This window comes from Camponotus vicinus, unplaced genomic scaffold (assembly GCF_025532165.1).
Source record: "Camponotus vicinus isolate PSW18456_S1 unplaced genomic scaffold, iyCamVici1.0 SCAF_6, whole genome shotgun sequence".
NCBI classification, from domain to species: Eukaryota; Metazoa; Arthropoda; class Insecta; order Hymenoptera; family Formicidae; genus Camponotus; species Camponotus vicinus.
The window spans coordinates 14,617,465-14,640,332 of NW_028141978.1; the positions used below are offsets into that span (position 1 = coordinate 14,617,465).

The 22,868-nt window shown below is 33.5% G+C and overlaps 1 protein-coding gene across 12 annotated transcripts in view; it reads right to left on the reverse strand.

Annotated features, from left to right (window-relative positions):
* Positions 1–2,388: 2,388 nt before the first annotated feature.
* Usp (retinoid X receptor ultraspiracle) overlaps positions 2,389–22,868 on the reverse strand; it is a 104,538-nt gene continuing 84,058 nt past the window's right edge. For 11 of the 12 annotated variants that reach the window (XM_083101800.1, XM_083101788.1, XM_083101793.1 and 8 more), the window contains 3 exons: positions 9,758–10,064; positions 7,693–8,018; positions 2,389–6,434 (listed from right to left, as the gene is read on the reverse strand). In XM_083101800.1, the coding sequence (XP_082957926.1) occupies positions 6,158–6,434; positions 7,693–8,018; positions 9,758–10,064 (910 nt within the window). In that variant the 3' untranslated portion in view covers positions 2,389–6,157. The remainder of the gene's footprint in view (positions 6,435–7,692; positions 8,019–9,757; positions 10,065–22,868) is intronic. The other variant, XM_083101799.1, reaches the window with a different exon arrangement.

Genomic DNA, 22,868 nt, shown 5'->3' on the forward strand with positions numbered 1-22,868 from the left:
TCATTTGAAGGTCACGTGAAGGTCACTTCAATTTTTTTAAACGGAACACCCTATATATTTTTGCACATTCTTATAGCTTATCTCAAGAGCTTTCCAAAACATTATAATTAAGTACCTTTTTGTTAAGTACTTTTAAGTTATGAGGCTTGAAATAATTTCTTAATTTTACATAAACCGTAAAATATCTAATAAAATATTCATTTTTCGAATATCTTACCTTAATACTTTTATGTACAAAATAATGAGAGGAATCCATTGGTGTAAAGAAAAAACATAGTTGTTTTTAAGAGAAAATATGGAATTGTTAATTGCAAATTACATATTTTTTCTTCAAAACAACTATGTGTTTTCTTTACACCAATTGATTCCTCTCATTATTTTGTACGTAAAAGTATTAAGGTAAGATAATCGAAAAATGAATATTTTACAAGATATTTTACGGTTTATGTAAAATTAAGAAATTATTTCAAGTCTCATAACTCAAAAAGTACTTAACGAAAAGGTACTTAATTATAGTGTTTTCGAAAACTCTCGAGGTCAGCTACAAGAATATGTAATAAAAAATAGGGAGTGCCATTTAAAAAAATTGAGGTGACCTTCAAATGACTCTTCAAGATCAAACCAATAGTACCATCTTATGGCCCCCTCGAAACCAAATAACTTTTGTCTGAAACATTTTTCTCTCCCGGGCTTGGTTTTCGAGATATTCGACTGGATGGATTAAAATGGACCACCCTGTATATATACAATATACAGGATGTAACTGAAAAAGCGCCCACGGAGCAAATAGCGTTATTCCTGATTAAAAATCGAGTCGAAAAGTCCTGAACCATTTTTTTCTATAATGCTTAATAAAACTGTAATTATTGAGTAAACTTGCGCCAATAAGCACCGACCTTTAAACGGGCGCACGTCAGTGAGCCGCGCGCCTGGTAGTGGGCGTGAGCGCTCCGCTGTTTCGGCGCTATGTTCAGCCGCTATCGTGCAATATTCTTATGCGTTGTAATAATGCGAAAAACTTTAATTTGCATTAAAAATCATATTTCTTTCATCAAAAGCGTTTCCTTCAAAAAAATTTCGACAAGGAGGCTAAAGGTCGGTGCTTATTGGCGCAACTTTACTCAATAATTACTGCTTTATTAAGCATTATAGAAAAAAATGGTTCAGGATTTTTCGACTCGATTTTTAATCAGGAATAACGCTATTTGCTCCGTGGGCGCTTTTTCAGTTACATCCTGTATATATATATATATATATATATATATATATATATATATATATATATATGTGTGTGTGTGTGTGTGTGTGTGTGTGTGTGTATGTTTATATACATAAATGTATAATTAATTATATTGCTTTGCTATCTACGGAGCACAACCATATATCGTGTCGTTGATTATTAAAGCCAGTGAAATAAATTAATATCGATTTGCAACAGAGTATATCGCTCAACACATCTCGTCCCACTAAAAGAAAATTGAGAAAATCACGGTACTTAGAAAATTTATGAGATAGAGCAATTGTAGACTTCATCGTGATATATGAAGAAATGAAGCGATGTCGAATAGGCATTCATGTGTATGTATGTGTGTGTTCGCCGATTAATGATTATCCGTAGAATGGAATGTTACATTCAACATTTATCGACATATACAATTAGTTCACGAATATCTCCAATCAGCTTTGCAATCTGAATTCTACACAGTATCGTTTAAATATTTAAACACTTTTTTTTTCACTCGTATAATTTCTAATTTCGTATAATTATTAATCCAAAATTATAAACGAACGTGTATGCCGTATATAAATGTATGTTTTTTTTTTCTTCTCCCTGCGCGCGAATCAAGAAGAAAAATAAAATTTCGAAGTATCCGACTTATGTGATAATATTCCGAAATAATATTTGATCAATAATGGCAGTCATACAAGTGTTAACTTATTAATCTTCTTAATTAGAGATTGCCCATATACGTAAATATTGTACGACGTTTATACATAGATGTAACATACTAGCTTACAGTTTAGCTCTTTTTAAAGGTACGGTATTTAGTAGGACACACCTGCTACTATTTGTTAAGTTGGGTACACCTTACGCGCTCGATAAGAATAAACAGTATATTATTAATTGGTTATCGGTATTATTATTACTATTATCATTATTATCGTTAATTATTACTATTATCATTATTATTATTAAACTTATTTGTACTGATCTATGTAGAATGGGTGCGTAAAAGGGTTTCGGTACGCTACAAAAAGATGCACCGTCTCTCTTTCTCTCTTTCTCTTTCACGCACATACACACACACACACACATTTGTTCCAAATACTGAAATGATAAATGATACTTTATCATATATTAGAAGGAGGATTTTGCATACAAATGTATGTTAGTCAGATATATTATATTTTCTCTTGAAGTGTTGTTATGTCGGAAGAGAAAAAAGAAAACGGCATGCAACACAAGAAATAATTACCAATAATACCCAGCGGGTTCGCATAAGTACAAAAGAGATAAAAGCAAGAGAGGTACAATATATAGATACAAAATTAAAATCATATCGATTGCTATACAGAAAAAGTTTTATACAGCGCACCCGATTCTCTCCGCTCTATATAGGATTCACTGTGTGTGTGTTACTATAGGTAAGACTGTATTACATTACACACAATTTGAGCATCGTACCATTTCAATGATACTTCAAAGAAGTATGGCAAAAGCATATTTAAGTTTATTTAATATTAAAAGTATATACTTCCGGTATACACACACACGCACACACACACATGACCCAGTAACCCCGAATACGATGCTTCACGCGCAAGAAGCTCAATGTGTTATTTATGCTTTAGTAGACGTAATCACACGGCATTCCAAAGATCACTCTTTTAAATCCTCTTACCTTATATAAATGTATGTATCTGATCGCAGGACATAGTTCATTAATCTGTGTCGCTTTCTACCTTTGTTAGCTCTTTTCTTTTTCCTGATCACTACTGAGGTTGTCGTATTTGTATTTGTGAAAGAATTCGGTGTTTATATATATTCATATATTATTTATATATATGTTATAGATATTTCCGTTCTTTTAACATTTATATATTTCATATGAAACTTCATTCACAGGTAGCATTCGCGCCCACCAATCCTAATGGTCACTTACAGCGTTTTATATTTTGTGAGGAATTTGAAGAGGTGATCGCTAGTCGCGCGATTGTTCAGAGGTAATTTTGGTCAGGTGCTTTGTGTCAAGAAAAGTAACGTGTTGAAATAACAATTGTACAATCAAATAATAAATTGGCAATATATGTGTACATATATGTATATATATGTGTGTATATATATATATATATATATGTATATATATATATATATATATATATAATGTATAGAATCTCTCGCTCTTTAATATGTGTGCGCTCCTACTTAATAAATCAAAATGACTCGAATTACTACGCATATATTGGGAAATTAAATCAATTTATACATATTGCTCCTGCGTCCGCATTAATACGTAACTCTTCGCCTCTCCTGATTGCTCAAAAATACTAAACAAAAAAAAACAGGCATCTGAAATGAATAGTAACTCCAGTATGTTATAAAAAAAATTACGAATTTAATAATTGTGTTTGTTTTTTTCACGGTACGCATAACATTAAAAACTCTCATCAAGTAGATAACAATAACCAACAACTAACAATCGTAGGCATTCACGCAAAAATAGAAATATGTTTAATAATATACAATAATATTATCATAATTTATATTATTGAAGTAAGTATGATCATTCCCTTACTATATTTCTAAAATAGTAGAGTAAATTGTATCAATGATTTGAGCTGAAGAAATCCGAAAAGTATCAAGTATTTGTACAATATTCGTGAAATGAAACAATATATATTCTACGTTTTTAGTTAAAATAAAAAAATAACATTACATCTCTGATTATTTTACAACATAATTGTGTTACATTATATTTAATTGTACATAATTGTCAAACTTCATAAATTCATTAAAAATATGGATACATATATATATATAAAGTTTATATTATAAAAACTTTTACATATTTATTAAATGAATAAAAACATTATTATACAATATAACACATCTAAAAATTTTTCCAAACGAAAAACCGAGTCAACATAATGTCGACATAAAACTATTAAAATCTGACTATCACGTAAATTATGTTAATCTGATTTTTCAAATAGAAATAGTTAACAGATAGTGTAATCAATAGTTAACTGTCTCGAGAAAAATATATATATATATACGTTTTATACACATTTTTATACATATTTTAATATATAAATTTAGAAAATAAACGACTGAGCAAATACTTGTTTCTTGCTTTGTATATTTTACAAATCCGTATTCATCAGCTCGCATCATATGGTACGCGATTCTGTAAATTACTAACAACGAGAGTAGGGTTCTTCATTCTGTCCACGATCAGTTAATCCTTATCGCATACACTAGATTTATAATATAATTATACATCTCGCAAGAAACTTTGTCTTCGAAGGGGTTCTTCAAAAGATCTTGCATTTTCGTTTTTATCTGCTTTCGTACAAATATGTTGAATTTAAACATATTTTCCAGAAAAAAACAAATCTCACTGCCAGTGTAAACTATGAAAAAAAAAAAAGAAAATGTTCTAACTCTACTATTTGCTGCCATGTCGAATTTGTACGAGACACAGAAGACAGCATTCCAGCATTGTAAAGTATAAAATAATATGAATTTGTCACATTAAAATTAAAAATCTGCTTAAGAGAAAGTTAACGAAAAAGATCCGAGTATGTATATATATACATATTATAATATATATATATATATATATATATATATCGAGCGTGCATTCTATCGAAAGAAACAGAGAGATAAACGGAAACCCTAACACCTTGAAAGCAAAAATTCGTTCGCACGCCCCGATATTAGCAGTTATTGCAGTTTCAATATTTCGTCACGGACACATGCTATATAAAAAAAGGGCGAAGGGAGCTACATAATGCGTATTTAATATAATTAATAATGAATTAGTAAGTTCATTTTTTCCCTATATGCTAAAATACAAAACAATAAATTATCATTAAACTCGCGCACTGATGCAAGTGTATGTATATATATCTATATGCAAATAGTGGCTCTTTTAAAGTAACGATCCGAATCGAGGCAGAGTTGGAATGTAAAGGTGTCCGAGAACTCGCAAGCACAGATCGCGTCTTCATCAAGCTTCCCGAAAATCAGAATTGTCAAAACAATTTATTGGGCGCGATTTTATGGAAAGAAAGAGAGAGAAAGAATTAAAAAAAGAAAAAGAACCCAAGATGTAACAAAGTGCAAAAATAGAAAAGAAAAAAAAACAATCATTCTAGGAACTTGTGTGAAAAGTGCAGTCCGACGAAGACGCGATATCTGTCCGAAACAAGGATCGATCGTCGGCACGAAATATCGCATGGAAATACGATTTTCGGATAATGGCACGACACATGTCACAGATTAAAGAGGCAGCGATTGTTGTTTACTATACATATATTTATGTATATATAAAATAATAAAATTCTATTTATCTACCGCTTTTTGTAAATTAACACCAATCAAAACATTGATTGATTTATCCATCAAATATCAGACTAAATTTTTTATTGATCACACTTGCAAGATATAACCGATCTTCATATGCTATTGAATTTAACCGGTTAGATAAATTAAATGTAAACTAATTGACACCTTCTCAAAAGCCTAAAGTATATTACAGTAACTGTCTATCGTCAAATCGACGTGTCAATACAAATTACGTGGGCATGATGTCAATGATATTTCCATAAATCGATCAATAAAGACTGCCTCCTTACGCTGGACATGAGAGTCGTTAAGCTTTAACAAAAACATAAATAACAGGATGAGGAGGAAGAGGGAAAGGAGGTGGCAGGGATAGCGGTGAAGAGAAGTAAGTAAATTCCATCTCGCTCGACGCGCGATAATCTATATTGTGGCGCGGGAGAGACGTCACAATAGAGAAATTGTCTAGCATCTCGAATGAGAAACTCGACTCGAATGCGGACTCCTATTCTCTCTTTCGTCGTCTTTTTCCTCTTGGTTTTCCTTTCACAGATCGGTGTGCCCCAAGACGCGGCACACCTTCTGCTCCTAAGAATCCGATGATGACTCCAGCATCTCCTTGAGGAAATCTTCGACTGCTCGCTCCTCGCCGAGGAGCTTGTAAAAGAACAGGTGCTCCAGGCACTTGAGACCGATCGAACGGATGGATGGCAGGCGAAGCAGCAGTTTGGCGAACCTGCCGGGGTCGTCCGGGCAAGATACGCGGGTGTATTCCTCCAGAGCGGCATAAATCTTCTCGCGCAGCATGCTAACTTCCTGAATGGACTTGAGACCTCGTACATCGGGATTGAAGAGAATAATGGATCTGTTACACACACCGACAAAATTTTAGCGATGATACATTTGATTATAATTCAATTAATTACACAGGTCTACAAAAAACGGGGTCATGATTGTTGTTGGGCAGCTGGGGGTCATTTCCGAAGTAGTTTTCTGCGTAGAATCCGAATCCGAGGTCAGAATTGGCCCGTCACGTCAGGATTTTAAGATATTTGAGGTTATATACTCGAAAAATGGCTTTTTGGGCTACTTTTGAGGTTATGTACAGGACGCACAAAATTTTTTAGCTCTTTTCTTCTAATTGCATCATTTAGTACTACTCTTTCCCTTCAAAATGAGCTGTCGAATGGTCATCTACGATTTTTCCTTGCAAAGTTACGGCCATTTTAAGATGACATGATGAATTCCAAACCCTGCGCCGTTATAGCCCAACAACCTCATGAGCATTCACATTAAACCTGTAAACTTTGAACTATAAACCCGAAAACCTGGACTGAAAACTGTATATATGGGTTTGATAGAGAATCTGAAATCAGATTCCAGATCAGCGACCCCAAAAATCCATGTTTTCAGTTCTCAGTTCAAATTTGAGCGAAATTAAAATTTTTGTCCACCATATTGGATCCGCCATCTTGAATTTTCAAAATCTGATTTCAGATTCTCCATCAAACCCATATATACAGTTTTCAGTCCAGGTTTTCGGGTTTATAGTTCAAAGTTTACAGGTTTAATGTGAATGCTCATGAGATTGTTGGGCTATAACGGCGCAGGGTTTGGAATTCATCATGTCATCTTAAAATGGCCGTAACTTTGCAAGGAAAGATCGTAGATGACCATTCGACAGCTCATTTTGAAGGGAAAGAGTAGTACTAAATGATGCAATTAGAAGAAAAGAGCTAAAAAATTTTGTGCGTCCTGTACATAACCTCAAAAGTAGCCCAAAAAGCCATTTTTCGAGTATATAATCTCAAATATCTCAAAATCCTGACGTGATGGGCCAATTCTGACCTCGGATTCTACGCAGAAAATTACTTCGGAAATGACCCCCAGCTGCCCAACAACAAAACCTTGTAGATCTGTGTTATCATTGTGGTAAAAAAATCATGGTCAAAGATCACGGAATGTCTTAGAATCAAGGGAGAAGAAATGACCCGAGCAAGATATACGAATATTGATAAGTATTCAATTTTCGCGTAGAATTTCGTGTAAAAGGAATCACTAAGATTTCTAAAGATTCATTGAAGATTCTTCTTGATTCCTTGAGGATTACTCTTGCCACTCACCTAAGGCATCCGAGTTCGGTCCTGTCCATTTTCATCTCGCGCATCTTCGACACTAGTTCTGAAAGCACACGATCGAATATCGTGATTAAGCCCGCCTGTTGCGCCGAATTTCGATGCACCGTGGTGCCCGTTGCCAGAACGATGCTGTCCTTCACCTCGATGGAACGATAGGAGAAGGCGGCTATTAGTAATTCGTTCCAGCCAGCCTTGAGCAGAAGTATTTGATCCGCCACTGGCAACGATGTAAAGTGCGGGATGTGCTTCGCCCATGTCACCAGCTGGAACAGTTGTTTGTTGGTGGCGTTGCAAATGTGCGAGACTGCATTCTGCGCATTATAAAAGATGCCGGATTAGTGGAACGAGCGTTTGGTCAAAAAAAAGCAGACCGCAGTTTCAGGATAAATCAGTAATAGTAGTAATAGTAGTAGTATTAGTAGTAATAGTAATAAATAGTAATGATAGTAGTAGGAGTAATAGTAGTAGTACTAGTAGTAGTAGTAATAGTACTAGTAATAAGTAGTAATGATAGTAGTAGGAGTAATAATAGTAGTAGTAGTAGTAGTAGTGATAGTAGTAGCAGTAATAGTAGTAGTAATAGTAGTAGGAGTAGTAGTAGTAGTAATAGTAGTAGTAGTAATAGTAATGGTAGTAGTAGTAGTAGTAGTAGTAGTAGTAATAGTAATAGTAATAGTAATAATAATAATAATAATAATAGTAGTATTGTAATAGTATAAAGCTATTCTTCGATTTTTATGAAAATCTCGATATAATTATTAGTTGCATTAGCAAAATATTACTTTACGTTATAATATTTTGCAATTTATATATAAAACCTAGCAATATGTTTATATATATTAATTATATTAATTTTAATTAGAGTAAAACGGTGTAATATGCATCACATTTTTGTTTAAATTAATATAAAATACACCTATAATGAACACATTTTATAGGTAGTTGAAATTTACAAAGATTGATTAGTACAATTAATTGACTATTACAATTAATAATTGTATCAATTTTTAATTAATTGAAATATTTTATAAAGTATTTATATTAATTGAAGAAATTATGAGATCAATTTTTTGAAAATACTGAAAAAGGACGTTTTCCTCCGGACTTCGGGCTTTAGATAATTATGATCAATAAGAATAATTTCTTTAATTATAAAATTCAACGAAATGTAAAAATCCATAAGTTAACTCGATAGAAAGATTGATTGAATTTTTACAAGAATCTGTGCATCTTCTTATATTTCTTAAAAAAAAATAAGAGGAAATTGATATCTACTCTTTGTAATGTCTTGACCTTTGCCATTGCTTTCAGCAATGCTTCTTCACTCTATTCTTGTAGTTTTTCTTTTCATTTTGTTCATAATCCGTCATAAAAAATCCATAATAAAAAAATGTTATAATAGAACCAGGGCATATTATGTGGATGTTTAATGTGGAATATTTTTGCATTTTAAAGGAAAATATATCTCCTCATACATATCGAATAGAAAAAAAACATTTGTTTTAAGAGGCTGTTACTAGTTATATTTTATAAGTTATATCTTTAGAAATACAGCGAGAATATAAACATAAACATAATGACAATTACTTTTTTATGAAATAAAAAATGATTAAAATTATTTACCAACAAATTTTACAATTTTTTTCATTTAAAAATTATAATTTTGTAATTTTAAAAATTATGATTTTGTAATTTTTTTTTAATGTAAAATCGCATTCACAGCAATTTCGGTTCTTTATGTACTGTCATCTATCTAGCCTCAATAACATTTATTAATAAGCTCATTATATCTTAGCAGAGAGAGAGAAATGGGGCATTTTCCCTGAATATTATCGTTTTTTTATCCTATACAAAATTAATGTAGACGCAATGCAATTAATCACAATCCTTTTATGACACACACTATCACACACACACACACACACACACACACACACACACACACACACTGACACATACAAATACATACATCTAAACGCACGCGAAAATACACAATTTATTATTATTACAGTTTCTAAACTTCCACTTTGTTTCCTCCGTGAATAATCACCTCATAATTTCCTAGATGCTCCATCTTACACTCGACTCGTTTCTCCGCTTCGAGGATGCGGTCGATTGGCATGTCCGCGTGCAGATTACTCGTACTTTCCACCTCGCTCTGATCCCGCTCCTTGGTGCGTTGACGTTCCTCCTGCACCGCCTCTCTCTTCATCCCCATCGCCAGGCACTTCTGGTACCGGCAGTATTGACAGCGGTTTCTCTGTCGCTTGTCGATGATGCAGGATTTCTCCTCGCGACAGGCATACGACAGATCCTTACGCACGGTCCTCTTGAAGAACCCCTTGCAACCCTCGCAACTGAAAGACGAATTCATTTCAAACGTTTTGACGACGATATAGCAATATAACTCCATTATATTGCGGTCTCATGCAATTACTTTATTTCAAAGTGTAATTCGATTGCATTAAACAAGATTCCAGAACCGCGAATAAATAATTAATTAGGATGTGTGTTCACAAATCTTGTAAAAAAATTCTCCAAAAATTCCTCAATTTTCAAGATATTTTTGTTTAAAATTCAAAGTAAAGAGAAACTATTTTAAAGATTTTTTGCTACAACTTTTTAAAATAAGTTTTTTGTATGTGTTTTTTAATACCTTTCACATATACAAAGAGAACAGAGAAAAAACTTATAACTTTTATAATATAAACATTTTTTGCTTGTATAACATTTTCATTTTTTATCACTAAAAGTTACAATAAAATATACATTTATAATATATATTTTAAAAACACACATAATTCATAATTTGATTTTTATCGACGGATTACAATATTACAATATAAGAGCAAAATTATCAGAGAATTAAAAAAAATTTTTTCCTCGAGTTCCGAGAAAAAATTCATTCCATTATAATTTCATTTACATATGTATAATTCCATTAGAATTCCCTGATATTTTTAGATAAAAAAAATCTGAGAATTTTCAATATTTTTCAGGAAGTCCTAGAATATCCTGAGTTAAATTTTTTGCTTTGGAATTTAATCGTTTAAAAGTTTTCGAATTATAAGAATAAAATGAAGAGTACATATGTATATCAATTGGGATTGAAAAAAGTGATTTGCTACATCACATAATAATTGTTCTACTATTCATGGCACTCGCGAGAAAGATGAATCACGATCGACTTTAATTCAGCGATAAAGATATTTATAGAATCATTATTCTTTTTATGTTATATCGCAACTTGTTTGCAATTATTCTGTTTTAGAAATCAAAAGATAACATCATTTATCAGGCAAATTGTATTCTATATCTCAACTTATAACTAGTTGATTCCAGAGCTATTGTACCTTGTTACATCTTTATATATTTGCTATTATTCCATTTCAAGATACAATATGTATTATTTATAATGAGCGAAGTATATCCTGCGCTTATTCCAAATAAAATAAGCCTTACAGGATTGGAAAGATATAATTAAATTAATTAGAGTTAAGTTGAAAGAAGTGTAAAAATTTGATCAAGCAAATTGTACATTTATGGCCAGTATTCATAGTCCGTCTTTATATTTAAGATCGTCTTAAGTATAATCTTAAGGCATTACTTGAGATACAAAACGATCTTGAAATAAGAATGGATTATGAATTTCGACCTATATTTCAACTTTTAGTTGATTCTAGAGTTATTGTACTTTGTTACATCGCAATTTTATATCTTTGCAATTATTTTATTTTATATTTTTATATTTTATATTTTCGCAATTATTTTATATTATATTTTATATTTTTGCAATTATTTTATTTTAGAGCAATATGTATTATTTATAACGAGCGAGTTATAGCCCGTGCTCTCATTCTAAAATAAATCACGCGATTTGATGGCTGTAGTTAAATTTTGCGCTTAAGAGGTAAGTTGAAAAAAGTGCGAAAAATTTTTCAAACGTAGATAAATATTGAAATAAAGAAGATTGTTTGGCTCGGAGAGGAAATGAGATTAAATCGTGTCGCGCACGATAATTATTACGTTGTTCACTCGGCAAAAAGGTGAATCACGATCTCGATCATCTCGTATTTCGCAATAGCGCGACCATTCGAATCCGCCGAACGATTTGTTGGCACTTTACCTCTCGCGACGTTCTCACACCAGTCTCTCCGAGATCTGCATCGGGGATGCAGAATCGGATAAAGTACCGCAGGTTTACGACTCCTCGCATGTAATTCTTACTGCGAGCAGCTGTCGTGAACAATAAGGGATTCGCGCGCGTAAATAAAAGATTCATCGTTACGCGGTTCATTGTCAGAGGCTCACAATGTACGTGCATGCTGACGTAATATTTAATTTTGCGACGAATAATTCGAAAACATTTTTTTCCCTCATCGCATCTCAGCGGTCGACGATTAAATTATTGATCCAAACAATAGCAACACCGCGTATGCGTATCGAGATTACGTCATGGTGCGACGCATAAATTACACAGGTCTACAAGATTTTGTTGTTGGGCAGCTGGGGGTCATTTCCGAAGTAATTTTCTACGTAGAATCCGAATCCGAGGTCAGAATTGGCCCATCAAGTCAGGATTTTGAGATATTTGAGGTTATATACTCGAAAAATGGCTTTTTGGGCTATTTTTGAGGTTATGTACAGGACGCACAAAATTTTTTAGCTCTTTTCTTCTAATTGCATCATTTAGTACTACTCTTTCCCTTCAAAATGAGCTGTCGAATGGTCATCTACGATTTTTCCTTGCAAAGTTACGGCCATTTTAAGATGACATGATGAATTCCAAACCCTGCGCCGTTATAGCCCAACAACCTCATGAGCATTCACATTAAACTTGTAAACTTTGAACTATAAACCCGAAAACCTGGACTGAAAACTGTATATATGGGTTTGATGGAGAATCTGAAATCAGATTTTGAAAATTCAAGATGGCGGATCCAATATGGTGGACAAAAATTTTAATTTCGCTCAAATTTGAATTGAGAACTGAAAACATGGATTTTTGGGATCGCTGATCTGGAATCTGATTTCAGATTCTCCATCAAACCCATATATACAGTTTTCAGTCCAGGTTTTCGGGTTTATAGTTCAAAGTTTACAGGTTTAATGTGAATGCTCATGAGGTTGTTGGGCTATAACGGCGCAGGGTTTGGAATTCATTATGTCATCTTAAAATGGCCGTAACTTTGCAAGGAAAAATCGTAGATGACCATTCGACAGCTCATTTTGAAGGGAAAAAGTAGTACTAAATGATGCAATTAGAAGAAAAGAGCTAAAAAATTTTGTGCGTCCTGTACATAACCTCAAAAGTAGCCCAAAAAGCCATTTTTCGAGTATATAACCTCAAATATCTCAAAATCCTGACGTGATGGGCCAATTTTGATCTCGGATTCGGATTCTACGCAGAAAATTACTTCGGAAATGACCCCCAGCTGCCCAACAACAATCATGACCCTATTTTTTGTAGACCTGTGTTATTTACGGTAACGTAGTAATTTTCAACGTGAACGAAGAAGAGAAACGGTCGCTCTCCTCTTGTACGTCACATTTTCAGAAATCGCGAATAACATCATTCAGTCGCGGTTGTTGTCGCCGAGAGTTTCGCGATCATCAACGGTTCCATGAGTCACGGCCCGCGCTCAGGGTCGTCGTTTTTAAAAGTTTTTGGAACGCCTCCAGAAATCTCTCCCATTGGAGCCAAAAGCGACGGCGAATTCCACGGCGGAGAATTTATTTTCGCTGCAGATACACGTATACACGTACATATCTGCAACGTGCACGTATTTTCGCGATGGCATATCCGCGAACGATTTCGCGGGAAGCTCTACTTCTTCGCGGTTGACAACGAAACGACGCCACATATTCTAAAAACGTTATATCCTACCCAGCACTACTAAACAGAGGCATTAAATTTCGCTGTCATCCGCTGAACCTGGATAAAGCCCGCACATGTAACAGATATATACGGTCTTTGTTACAAATTTACAGAGCTCACGATTAACTTCAATGATGCAAATTAAATAGGGTTGCACAAGACTCGAGAAGAGATAATACTCGTCAGAATATTGCATTGGTATTGAACATTTTCGAACTTTGATCTTCATCCTCGTCTTGAGTGAATCTTTTTAGCAAGAACCTTATTTTATCTCGATTTTATCCATAATTTCTAATAATAATTATTTTAAATATTTTACATTTTTTACAATATTATAAATGTTATATTTTAATTAATATATTATTTAAAATACTTAATATAATCTTTAAAATATAATTATATAAGTTATATTTATATAAGATATATAAGATTATTATTATTATTATTATTATTATTTTTCGTTTGTTTACTTCTCAAGACACAATATATGTGTGTGTTTACGAAAAGGCAGTTGTGTATAGTGATATCAGAATGCAAATGCGGCTTATATACACACAGAATTGCGTACATGTGTCATACAAAAAGAGTCTTTTTTTATGTAGCTAAATAATTATAAAATTTTATGTTGTTTATTTTGCCGGCTGTATTAATTTTGTTTTTAAATTTATTAACATTTTTATTTATTAAATAAAATGTGTGTCTCAAATTTGTACATAATATCATGTGATTTTTCTCATCTAATTTATAAATATAGATATTTTAACTTATTTTTTTAATATCAATAATTATAAGATCCACAATCGTAATATTATCTTGATGACTAATTAAAAATTTTATTTCGATTTTGTCTCGAATTTTGAGATCAAGACTAGTCTTGATGCCTCATACAATTCTAAAATTAGGTGAAATTAAATTTTCGGATTATTTTTCTCATACATTGCCCAACTTTAATCAGCTCATCGTGTTTTCGAAAAATAATGTCGCGTTTATCTATCGCGACAGTGCGTTGCATACATCATACGTGGCGTCTTTGATGAATCTCTTGCGAAATTAATTCGCGCGGCAGTCAATGCGCTAAAAGCCGCTATCTCGACCGTGGGCATTATTTGCACGTCGTGACGAGACCGACGAGAATCGCGCTCGTAAAGCGTATTCGCGATGACTTGGGGATAAATCAAGTGACGTATTCATTGTCTGGCTCGCTGGCGGAGAATTTCTCCCTATTTCGAGAATTCAGTACAGCGAATCTGACATTAAGACAAACGATACGACGCGCTAATCTCGTGGATTTTGCAAAACATCAAAATACCCTCCGTTTCCTCCTGGGAAGACAACGCGCGCCTATCGAGACGATGCCCGGAATTTACGAGACGACCGTGTTGTTATTGTGCAACCCTGAATTACGCCGATCGCGTCACGCGTCGCGTTAATAAAGTACGCGTAATATGTTCAAAGTAAGGTACGTGAAATGTTAAAAGTACGTTTAATGTCAAAATGTTCTGATGTCTACTTTCTGGAAAAATATGGAAGACCTTGAATTTTCAGTTTTTTTCTTGTACCTGAAGAAATCAGGGCAATATCTTGGGATTTTATTTGGGATTCGGGGAATTTTTTCCAAAATTCTCTCTGATAATGCATTTTTATTGGGAGCAATTCATAAATAAGCCAAGCTGTGAACTATATGCTTAAAATATATTATAAATATATCTCTGTTTATATTCAACGTCTAATAAAATGTTGAATACACAGTATACAGGGTGTCTGAAAACTTTTCGCAGTCCTGAAGTGTGAAGGTAGATTGGCTCAAATTAAGAAGGAAAGTCCTATACTATTTTGCGATATTCGCAGTAGTTAACGAAAAATTAATTAAAGAAGATCGGCCAATCTGCGTGAATAGAAGCGCGAGAGAGCGGTGAGTGGGGAAGGAGTGGTGAGTTCGGGTCTCACTTACCACTCCTTCCCCACTGACCGCTTCGCCGCGCGCCTAGTATAAAGTTACAATGGGACGACTCTCGTCGCCGCACGCTTCTACTCACGCAGATTGGCCGATCTTCTTTAATTAATTTTTCGTTAATTATTGCGAATATCGCAAAACAATAGAGGACTTTCCTTCTTAATTTGAGCCAATCTACCTTCACTATTCGGGATCGCGAAAAGTTTTCAGACACCCTGTATATTCTTTTTATTGAAATTTTTTGTGATAAAAAAATGAAAATGTTTTACAAATATTTATCTTACGAAATTTATAATATATAGCCATCTCTGTTTATATTCAACGTCTTATATAACAAAATGTTGAATATACAGTACATATTTTTTTTATTGAAATTTTTAGTGATAAAATAACAAAAATATTTATTAAAATATTTACTTTACTATCCAGTTTCTTTTTCAATATATTTGCAAATCTCTCTCTCTCTCTTTCTTTAGCACTTGAACTTGAGCGGTTCTGTGTTTTTCCTTCGTATAAGTTAAAAAAACGCATATAATGAAAAATTTATTTCAGAAAATTACACTAAAAATCTTTAAAATATTCCGACTACATGGAATTTCTAACAAAAATACTTGAATTAGGGAAAAATACTTAGACTAGGGAATTTTCAGGGAATATACTTCTACAAGATTTAAACACTGAATATCGTAACCCTGGAAATGTGAGGTGCCGAAGGAGAACACGATCTTCCTTATTTCAAAACTTAAACGCAAATTATATATCCATCAAGATGCCATCATAATTTCCCTCTCGTCCTTTCGCGTCATCATCTAATCTACCTAATAGAACGGACTTTACTTTTCCACAATGTTTGCTAATTTACGACTCGACTATGATGAACGAAGGTTACAACACCATGTCCTTAATCGCCATGTAAGTGCGGTGAGAGAAGAGGAACTTCCATGCATTAAACATACAATAATGATGAATTCTTATGCGTTTAGCGTTTTTCCAACATTGGCAACAAAATGACAGGAGATGCTACTATTGGATGATTCAATAGCTCTAATAGTCGAGCTCTAGCTCGGGAATTGCATCGCGTATCTCTAGACGTGGGCGGCGCAGCGCACGTGATGCAATTTCTGGACCACCGTGGTAGCCGTTTGATCTCGCGGAGTTTATGCGAAAGACAAATATTCATGACACAAGACACGTGTAGAGCCACTCGACTGTACTAGTTCTCTCTCTCTCTTTATCTTAGAAGACCTTCAACGCCACATGCACGAATAACGTTGGCGCAGTAGCTGCATGATGCTATGTATGTTTCACAGTTTTTCACCCAAACGCGAGAAATTCCGTTGGAAAAAATATAGCTATATGGTGGAGGTGTTTTGTTTACTGCGGAAAATAAAGAAATAATGCATCCCATCGTAACATTTTTAACGCAACGCACATTTTCCAATTACAATTAGAACATTTTTAATAATTAATTCAACTTGTTCTAGCAATAAAAAATTGATGATTTTTTAAGAACTTTTTTCTTTGAGGAATACGATATAAATTGATCCTTTGGTGTTTTACGTGTTTTTATTGATGTTTAAACAATACATCGAGATTATTAAACATCAATAGACATAATGTAAGATAAATTTTTAATATTCTTTAAAAAAAAGTTCTAAATATTTTTTTTTCGATTTCTAGATATCAACTCATTTTTTGATATTTAGCTTTTTCTTGTTCGATATACGAGCCTCTGCGCGAATTTGAAAGTATAACATGTTGCTCTTCGTGTAATTGACTGAAATAAAAAAAAATTCGACTTAGTTTTATGATTTACTCCATAGGATATTTTTGGGATACTGAACCAAATTTCATTAGAAAAAATTGAAAAATAACAAAATAGTGTCATTTTAAACTTATATATTTTAATTTCACTGACATTTTTTCATTTCTTGAGGATGAGAAAAATATTAAGTAATAATTTGTAAATTCTTTCTCCTATAATTAGAATCAATATCTTAAAAATATCCTACGAAATGAAACTAGATTTTTTTTCATTTCAGACAATTACGTGAAGAATATGTCACACTGTCGTTTTATGTCACATTATATATAGAGACTCGTATTGAAAAAAGTTAAATATCTAAAATTTAAAAATACTGATATACTGTTCAAACTTCAAAAACATGTGTAAAATGCCAGAAGGAATTTCTAATATTCTTCAAAAATTCTTAAAAATCCACAACTTTTCATACTGTTAAAAAATCTAGAAGGATCCTTAAAAAAATTATGAAAGTTCAATTAAATAAACAATTGGGCTGACTTTTCATATCCCCATTCATAGGATCATTTGATATCGTTGGTACCATTGATTTCGAAGGATCATTTGTATCATTTCGTAGGATCATTCGATATCGTTGATATCGAAATTAATTCGAACGAGGACAAAGGTCGCTCAAGCCGCTTCGATGGCGAATTACCATGAAGTAGAAATAAAATGACTCCAACGAGGGAAGGAAAGGGAAGGGGGAGAAAGAGGGAACTCTCGGCATATATTGTGTTCTCGTATTATGCGCAAGTATGCGCGTCGAACGGAGTCGCGGAGCATTTAATCCGTGAGAAATGGACACGGCTGTACGTCGTAGCGAGAAAAGGAACGCGAAAATAAGAACGAACGCACTCTCTCTTCTCTAAGCGTGCGTTTACTCCGAGCCGTCCTGGCATTGTGCGTGTTTATTACTGCGATTTACGAGCGAGGGCATCGCATGACAGTTATGCATTATGCACGCAGGACGTGTTAACATGTCCGAATGTTGGAGACGCGATCAGTTTTTGTCAGGTGGCGTCGTTCCTCGGCTAATTACACGTGCCGGGAGATGGTTACAAATTGCCCGCGTATTTTTAATGAGATTAATTAAGTTTCCGCAGAGGTATATACAGGGTGTTTCATTTTAATCGCCCCAGGCAAATATCTCGAAAAATATGGAAATTATGAAAAAATGTTTCGGACAAAAGTTGTATGGCTTCGAGGGGGTCATAAGATGGTACCATTGGTTTGACCTTGAAGAGTCATTTGAAGGTCACGTGAAGGTCACATCAATTTTTTTAAATGGAACACCCTATATATTTTTGCACATTCTTGTAGCTTATCTCGAGAGCTTTCCAAAACACTATAATTAAGTATCTTTTCGTTAAGTACTTTTTGAGTTATGAGGCTTGAAATAATTTCTTAATTTTACATAAACCGTAAAATATCTTGTAAAATATTCATTTTTCGATTATCTTACCTTAATACTTTTACGTACAAAATAATGAGAGGAATCAATTGGTGTAAAGAAAACACATAATTGTTTCGAAAAAAAAAATGTAATTGTTAATTGCAAATTACATTTTTTTTTTCGAAACAATTATGTGTTTTCTTTACACCAATTGATTCCTCTCATTATTTTGTACGTAAAAGTATTAAGGTAAGATAATCGAAAAATGAATATTTTACGAGATATTTTACGGTTTATGTAAAATTAAGAAATTATTTCAAGCCTCATAACTCAAAAAGTACTTAAGGAAAAGGTACTTAATTATAGTGTTTTGGAAAGCTGTAGAGATAAGCTACAAGAATATGCAATGACAAATAGTAGGTTCCATTTAAGAAATTTAAGGTGACCTTTATGTGACCTTCAAATGACTGTTCAAGGTCAAACCAATGTTACTATCTTATGGCCCCCTCGAAACCATACAACTTTTGTCCGAAACATTTTTTCATAATTTCCATATTTTTCGAGATATTTGCCTGGGGCGATTAAAATGAAACACCCTGTATACTACCTGCGCTATCTATTTACGGGTTGGCTGTGTTTTTACGCTTCTAATTCGTCGCATCAAAGTGAACCCGATGTGAATCAACATTAATCTCTCACTTTCTGCTCAATGAAAATGAAATGATGTAAAAATAAAATTATATACAAATTTTCTGATCTTTCAGGTATTTCTGTTCAAAATTTCAGAAAGAGAATATTTTAAAGTTTTTTTGGTACAATTTTCTAAAATATATTTTTTTTTTCTAATCATTCTCTAATATTTTTTTTTTATTTATACGAAGAAAAAACAAAATCATTTAAATTTCATATTTACATTTACAAATGCCTTAAAAAAAATTGAATAGCTTTTATAAGATAAATAATTTTCATTTGTATAACATTTTGATTTTTCACTAAAAATTACAATAAAAAAATATGAATTGCAAGTTCAATATTTTGTTAAAACATTGAATATATAAATAGAGATAGATATATATATTTTAAATACTTATAATTCAATTGGATCATCAACTGCTTACAATATAAAAGCAAAATTATTAAAGAGAAAATGTTTTTAAAAATTACCCGAGACTCAAGAAACTTTTCTAAAGATATCCCTAATTTTTCTCCGTTTTTTGGAAGAAATAAACATGTTTGTATATTTCTCCGATGTTTAAAATTCTATATTTTATGAAACTAATGATATTCACATATAAATTTATTATCATACTTTTTTCTATTTGTATTTATTACATCTTTAAAAAAATAATATCAGAATAAATAGTAAACAATCTTTGTTGCTAAATAAAAATGTCGATTGCAGAAATAAACTTTTAATTTAATTTTAAATCAATTAATATATAATATTTCTGTAGAAGAGGGAGAAAGAGGGAGGGAGGGAAAACGAACAATAATTATTTTTGCCAATCTCAAAGGCATTCCATCGGTCAAAGAAGAATGAACAGCACTGGGTTAAAGGGTTAATTAGTCGCCACTGGAGCAAAGTGCCTATATACAATGAGAAGAGGGGGAGGGGGAGGGGGAGAAGGGGAGAGAGAGCCCCCTCCGCTCGTAGGAACTACGGGTGGGTAGTCGTTCTAACCTCGTGAGCCAGCAGCAGCAGCAGCAAGTCCAAGGTTGATGGGGCCTCTGATGCAACGCGAGCATCGCGACGGACCGGCCTGCAGCTCCGATGCAGCGCGCCATCGCGACGGAGGGACGGGCCGGGGGGGCGGGGGGGGGGGCGTACGCGAGAGGGGGGTCGACCGACCGCCACATTGCATGTGCACATCGGGATTCCCCGCGACCCGTAGACCAACAGCGAGCAACATTCGCAGCGGCGTTCCAGTAGCAAAAATGGCTCGAGGTCGCGCGGCGATTCGCGGAAATTGGAGCAAAATTCGCCGATATCGAATGTGTTTTACGTAACGCCGGGTTTCGCTCGATCACGATCGGAAAATTGGCACGATTCCGCACTAGTTTACCGAAGGTTTGGAATCGCTTTTAGCAGAGAATAATCTCGCGTTTGCTCGAATCTTAATAAAAAAAATTGTCCGATCTTTTTCGAGATATTTTTATTCAAAATTCCAGAAAACATTCTAAAGATTTTCCACTGCAATTTCTTGAAGTAAGATTTTTCATTGCATGCGTTTTCCGATGTTTTTCATTCATACGAAGAAAGAACACAGAGACACTTAAATTTTAAGTAGTAGATTTGCAAATGTACCGAAAGAAAAATTAAACAGCTTTCGATAAATTTGCATAATATTTTCATTTTTTTATCACTAAAAATTGCAATAAAAATATGTAACGCATGTTCAATATTTTGTCAAGACATTGAATATACAAACAAAAAACATAAATATATATTTTAAACATACACACTGGGATAATTCACACTGGGAACTACGAATTGCTTATAATATAAAAGCAAAATTATCAAAGAGAGAATTTTGTAAGAGACTTCCCGATAAAATTCCCTTGATAAAATTCCATAAAATATTACTCATTTTTCCAGGTATAAAAGAAATTCCTGAGCATGCCACGTTTCCCAAGTTTTCTCTGAATAACACGTGGATATCGTAATGATAAAACGAGAAAATCGTAACGTATTATATTAATATGACGCTTGTCAGAAAAATAAATAGATGAAAAGAATAGAAAGAAAGGGAGAGTGAAAATAAAATTAGAATTAAGACAAACATTTTTCACATGTGTCTCGTATTGAATTCCATTCTACTCGAACCATACGCAATCTTTATTTGCGTGAGAGTCGTGTTTAAGAAAATTATTTGATCCTGTATTTAAGAGGGGTTTCCTCTCGGTCCCGAGGGAAAATAAATTCATAAACTGGCAACGGCGCCATTTTTTGCGTCAATCTCGAGTCGTTGCCGAGTGGCTCAAGCGCGCTTTTATCGGGCAAGGATGTTAAGAGACCGAAATACATAGAGTAAACTTGGAATATAGATGTTTCGATAGGGAGGGTCCACGGGGATCCTCCTCTTCGCCGTTACTTTCATCGTTACGCCGCGGTAACTCCCGGCTGAATTAGAAAGTTGGCGCAAGTTTTAATTGGGTAAGTTACTTTGAGAATCTAACTTTCGTATTTGAGTTGTTTCGTAAAACCGCCGGAGGAAAAATGTTAACAAGTCCTATCGTATGTAATGAAATTCGCAAGCACGCCTGAAGACTGTACGACTACGATGATGCTGCACTGCATGAACTACGTATAATACTAACGAACAAAATGACAAGCGTGCAACAATTAATATAGAGTGTCTCTCTATACTCAATCAATACTCAAGTAGAGAAAATTCCTTGAAAATTTTCTGGTCTTTGAAGAATTTTTGTCCAACATTTCAGATAAGATTACAGAATTTTCAGATGTAACTTCTCAAAATAAGTTATCATCGTATGCTTTTCATATATAGAATGCGTGTTAAACAGTCCGAATATCTCTAAAACTGAGACCGATAGACAAAAAATGTTTCGGACAAAATTTACAGGATTTGAAAAAAAAAAGATACGAATATTAGTTTGACCTCAGGTATAGATGCTAAAGCCATGTGAAGGTCAGTTTAAGTTAAATTATAAAATACTCGTAAATTATTCAACTTTTTGGCTATCCTATCCTCATAACTTCTTACGTGTAGTATTGCAAAGAATCGATTTATATAGACGTAGGAAATTAGGATAGTCCTATTAAAAAAAATTAGGTATATGGCTTTAGCGCCTACACTCGAGGCAAAACTCATGTTCCTATCCTTTTCCGCCCTAAATTTTTTTGAAAACATTTCTGTCTACTGTTTCAGTTTTCAAGATATACGGCTGGATTGTTTAACACGAGATATCCTGTATAAAGGAAAAATAAAGAATCACTCAAGTTTCACATGTTAAATTAGAAAGTGTACTGAAAAAAATAGCTTTCATAAAATAAATATTTTTTATAACGTCTTCATTTCTCATCATTAATTGCAACGAATGATATGTATAACAGTATCTTTTATTAAGATATAAGATATTGATCAAATAAACAAAATATGTATTTATAATA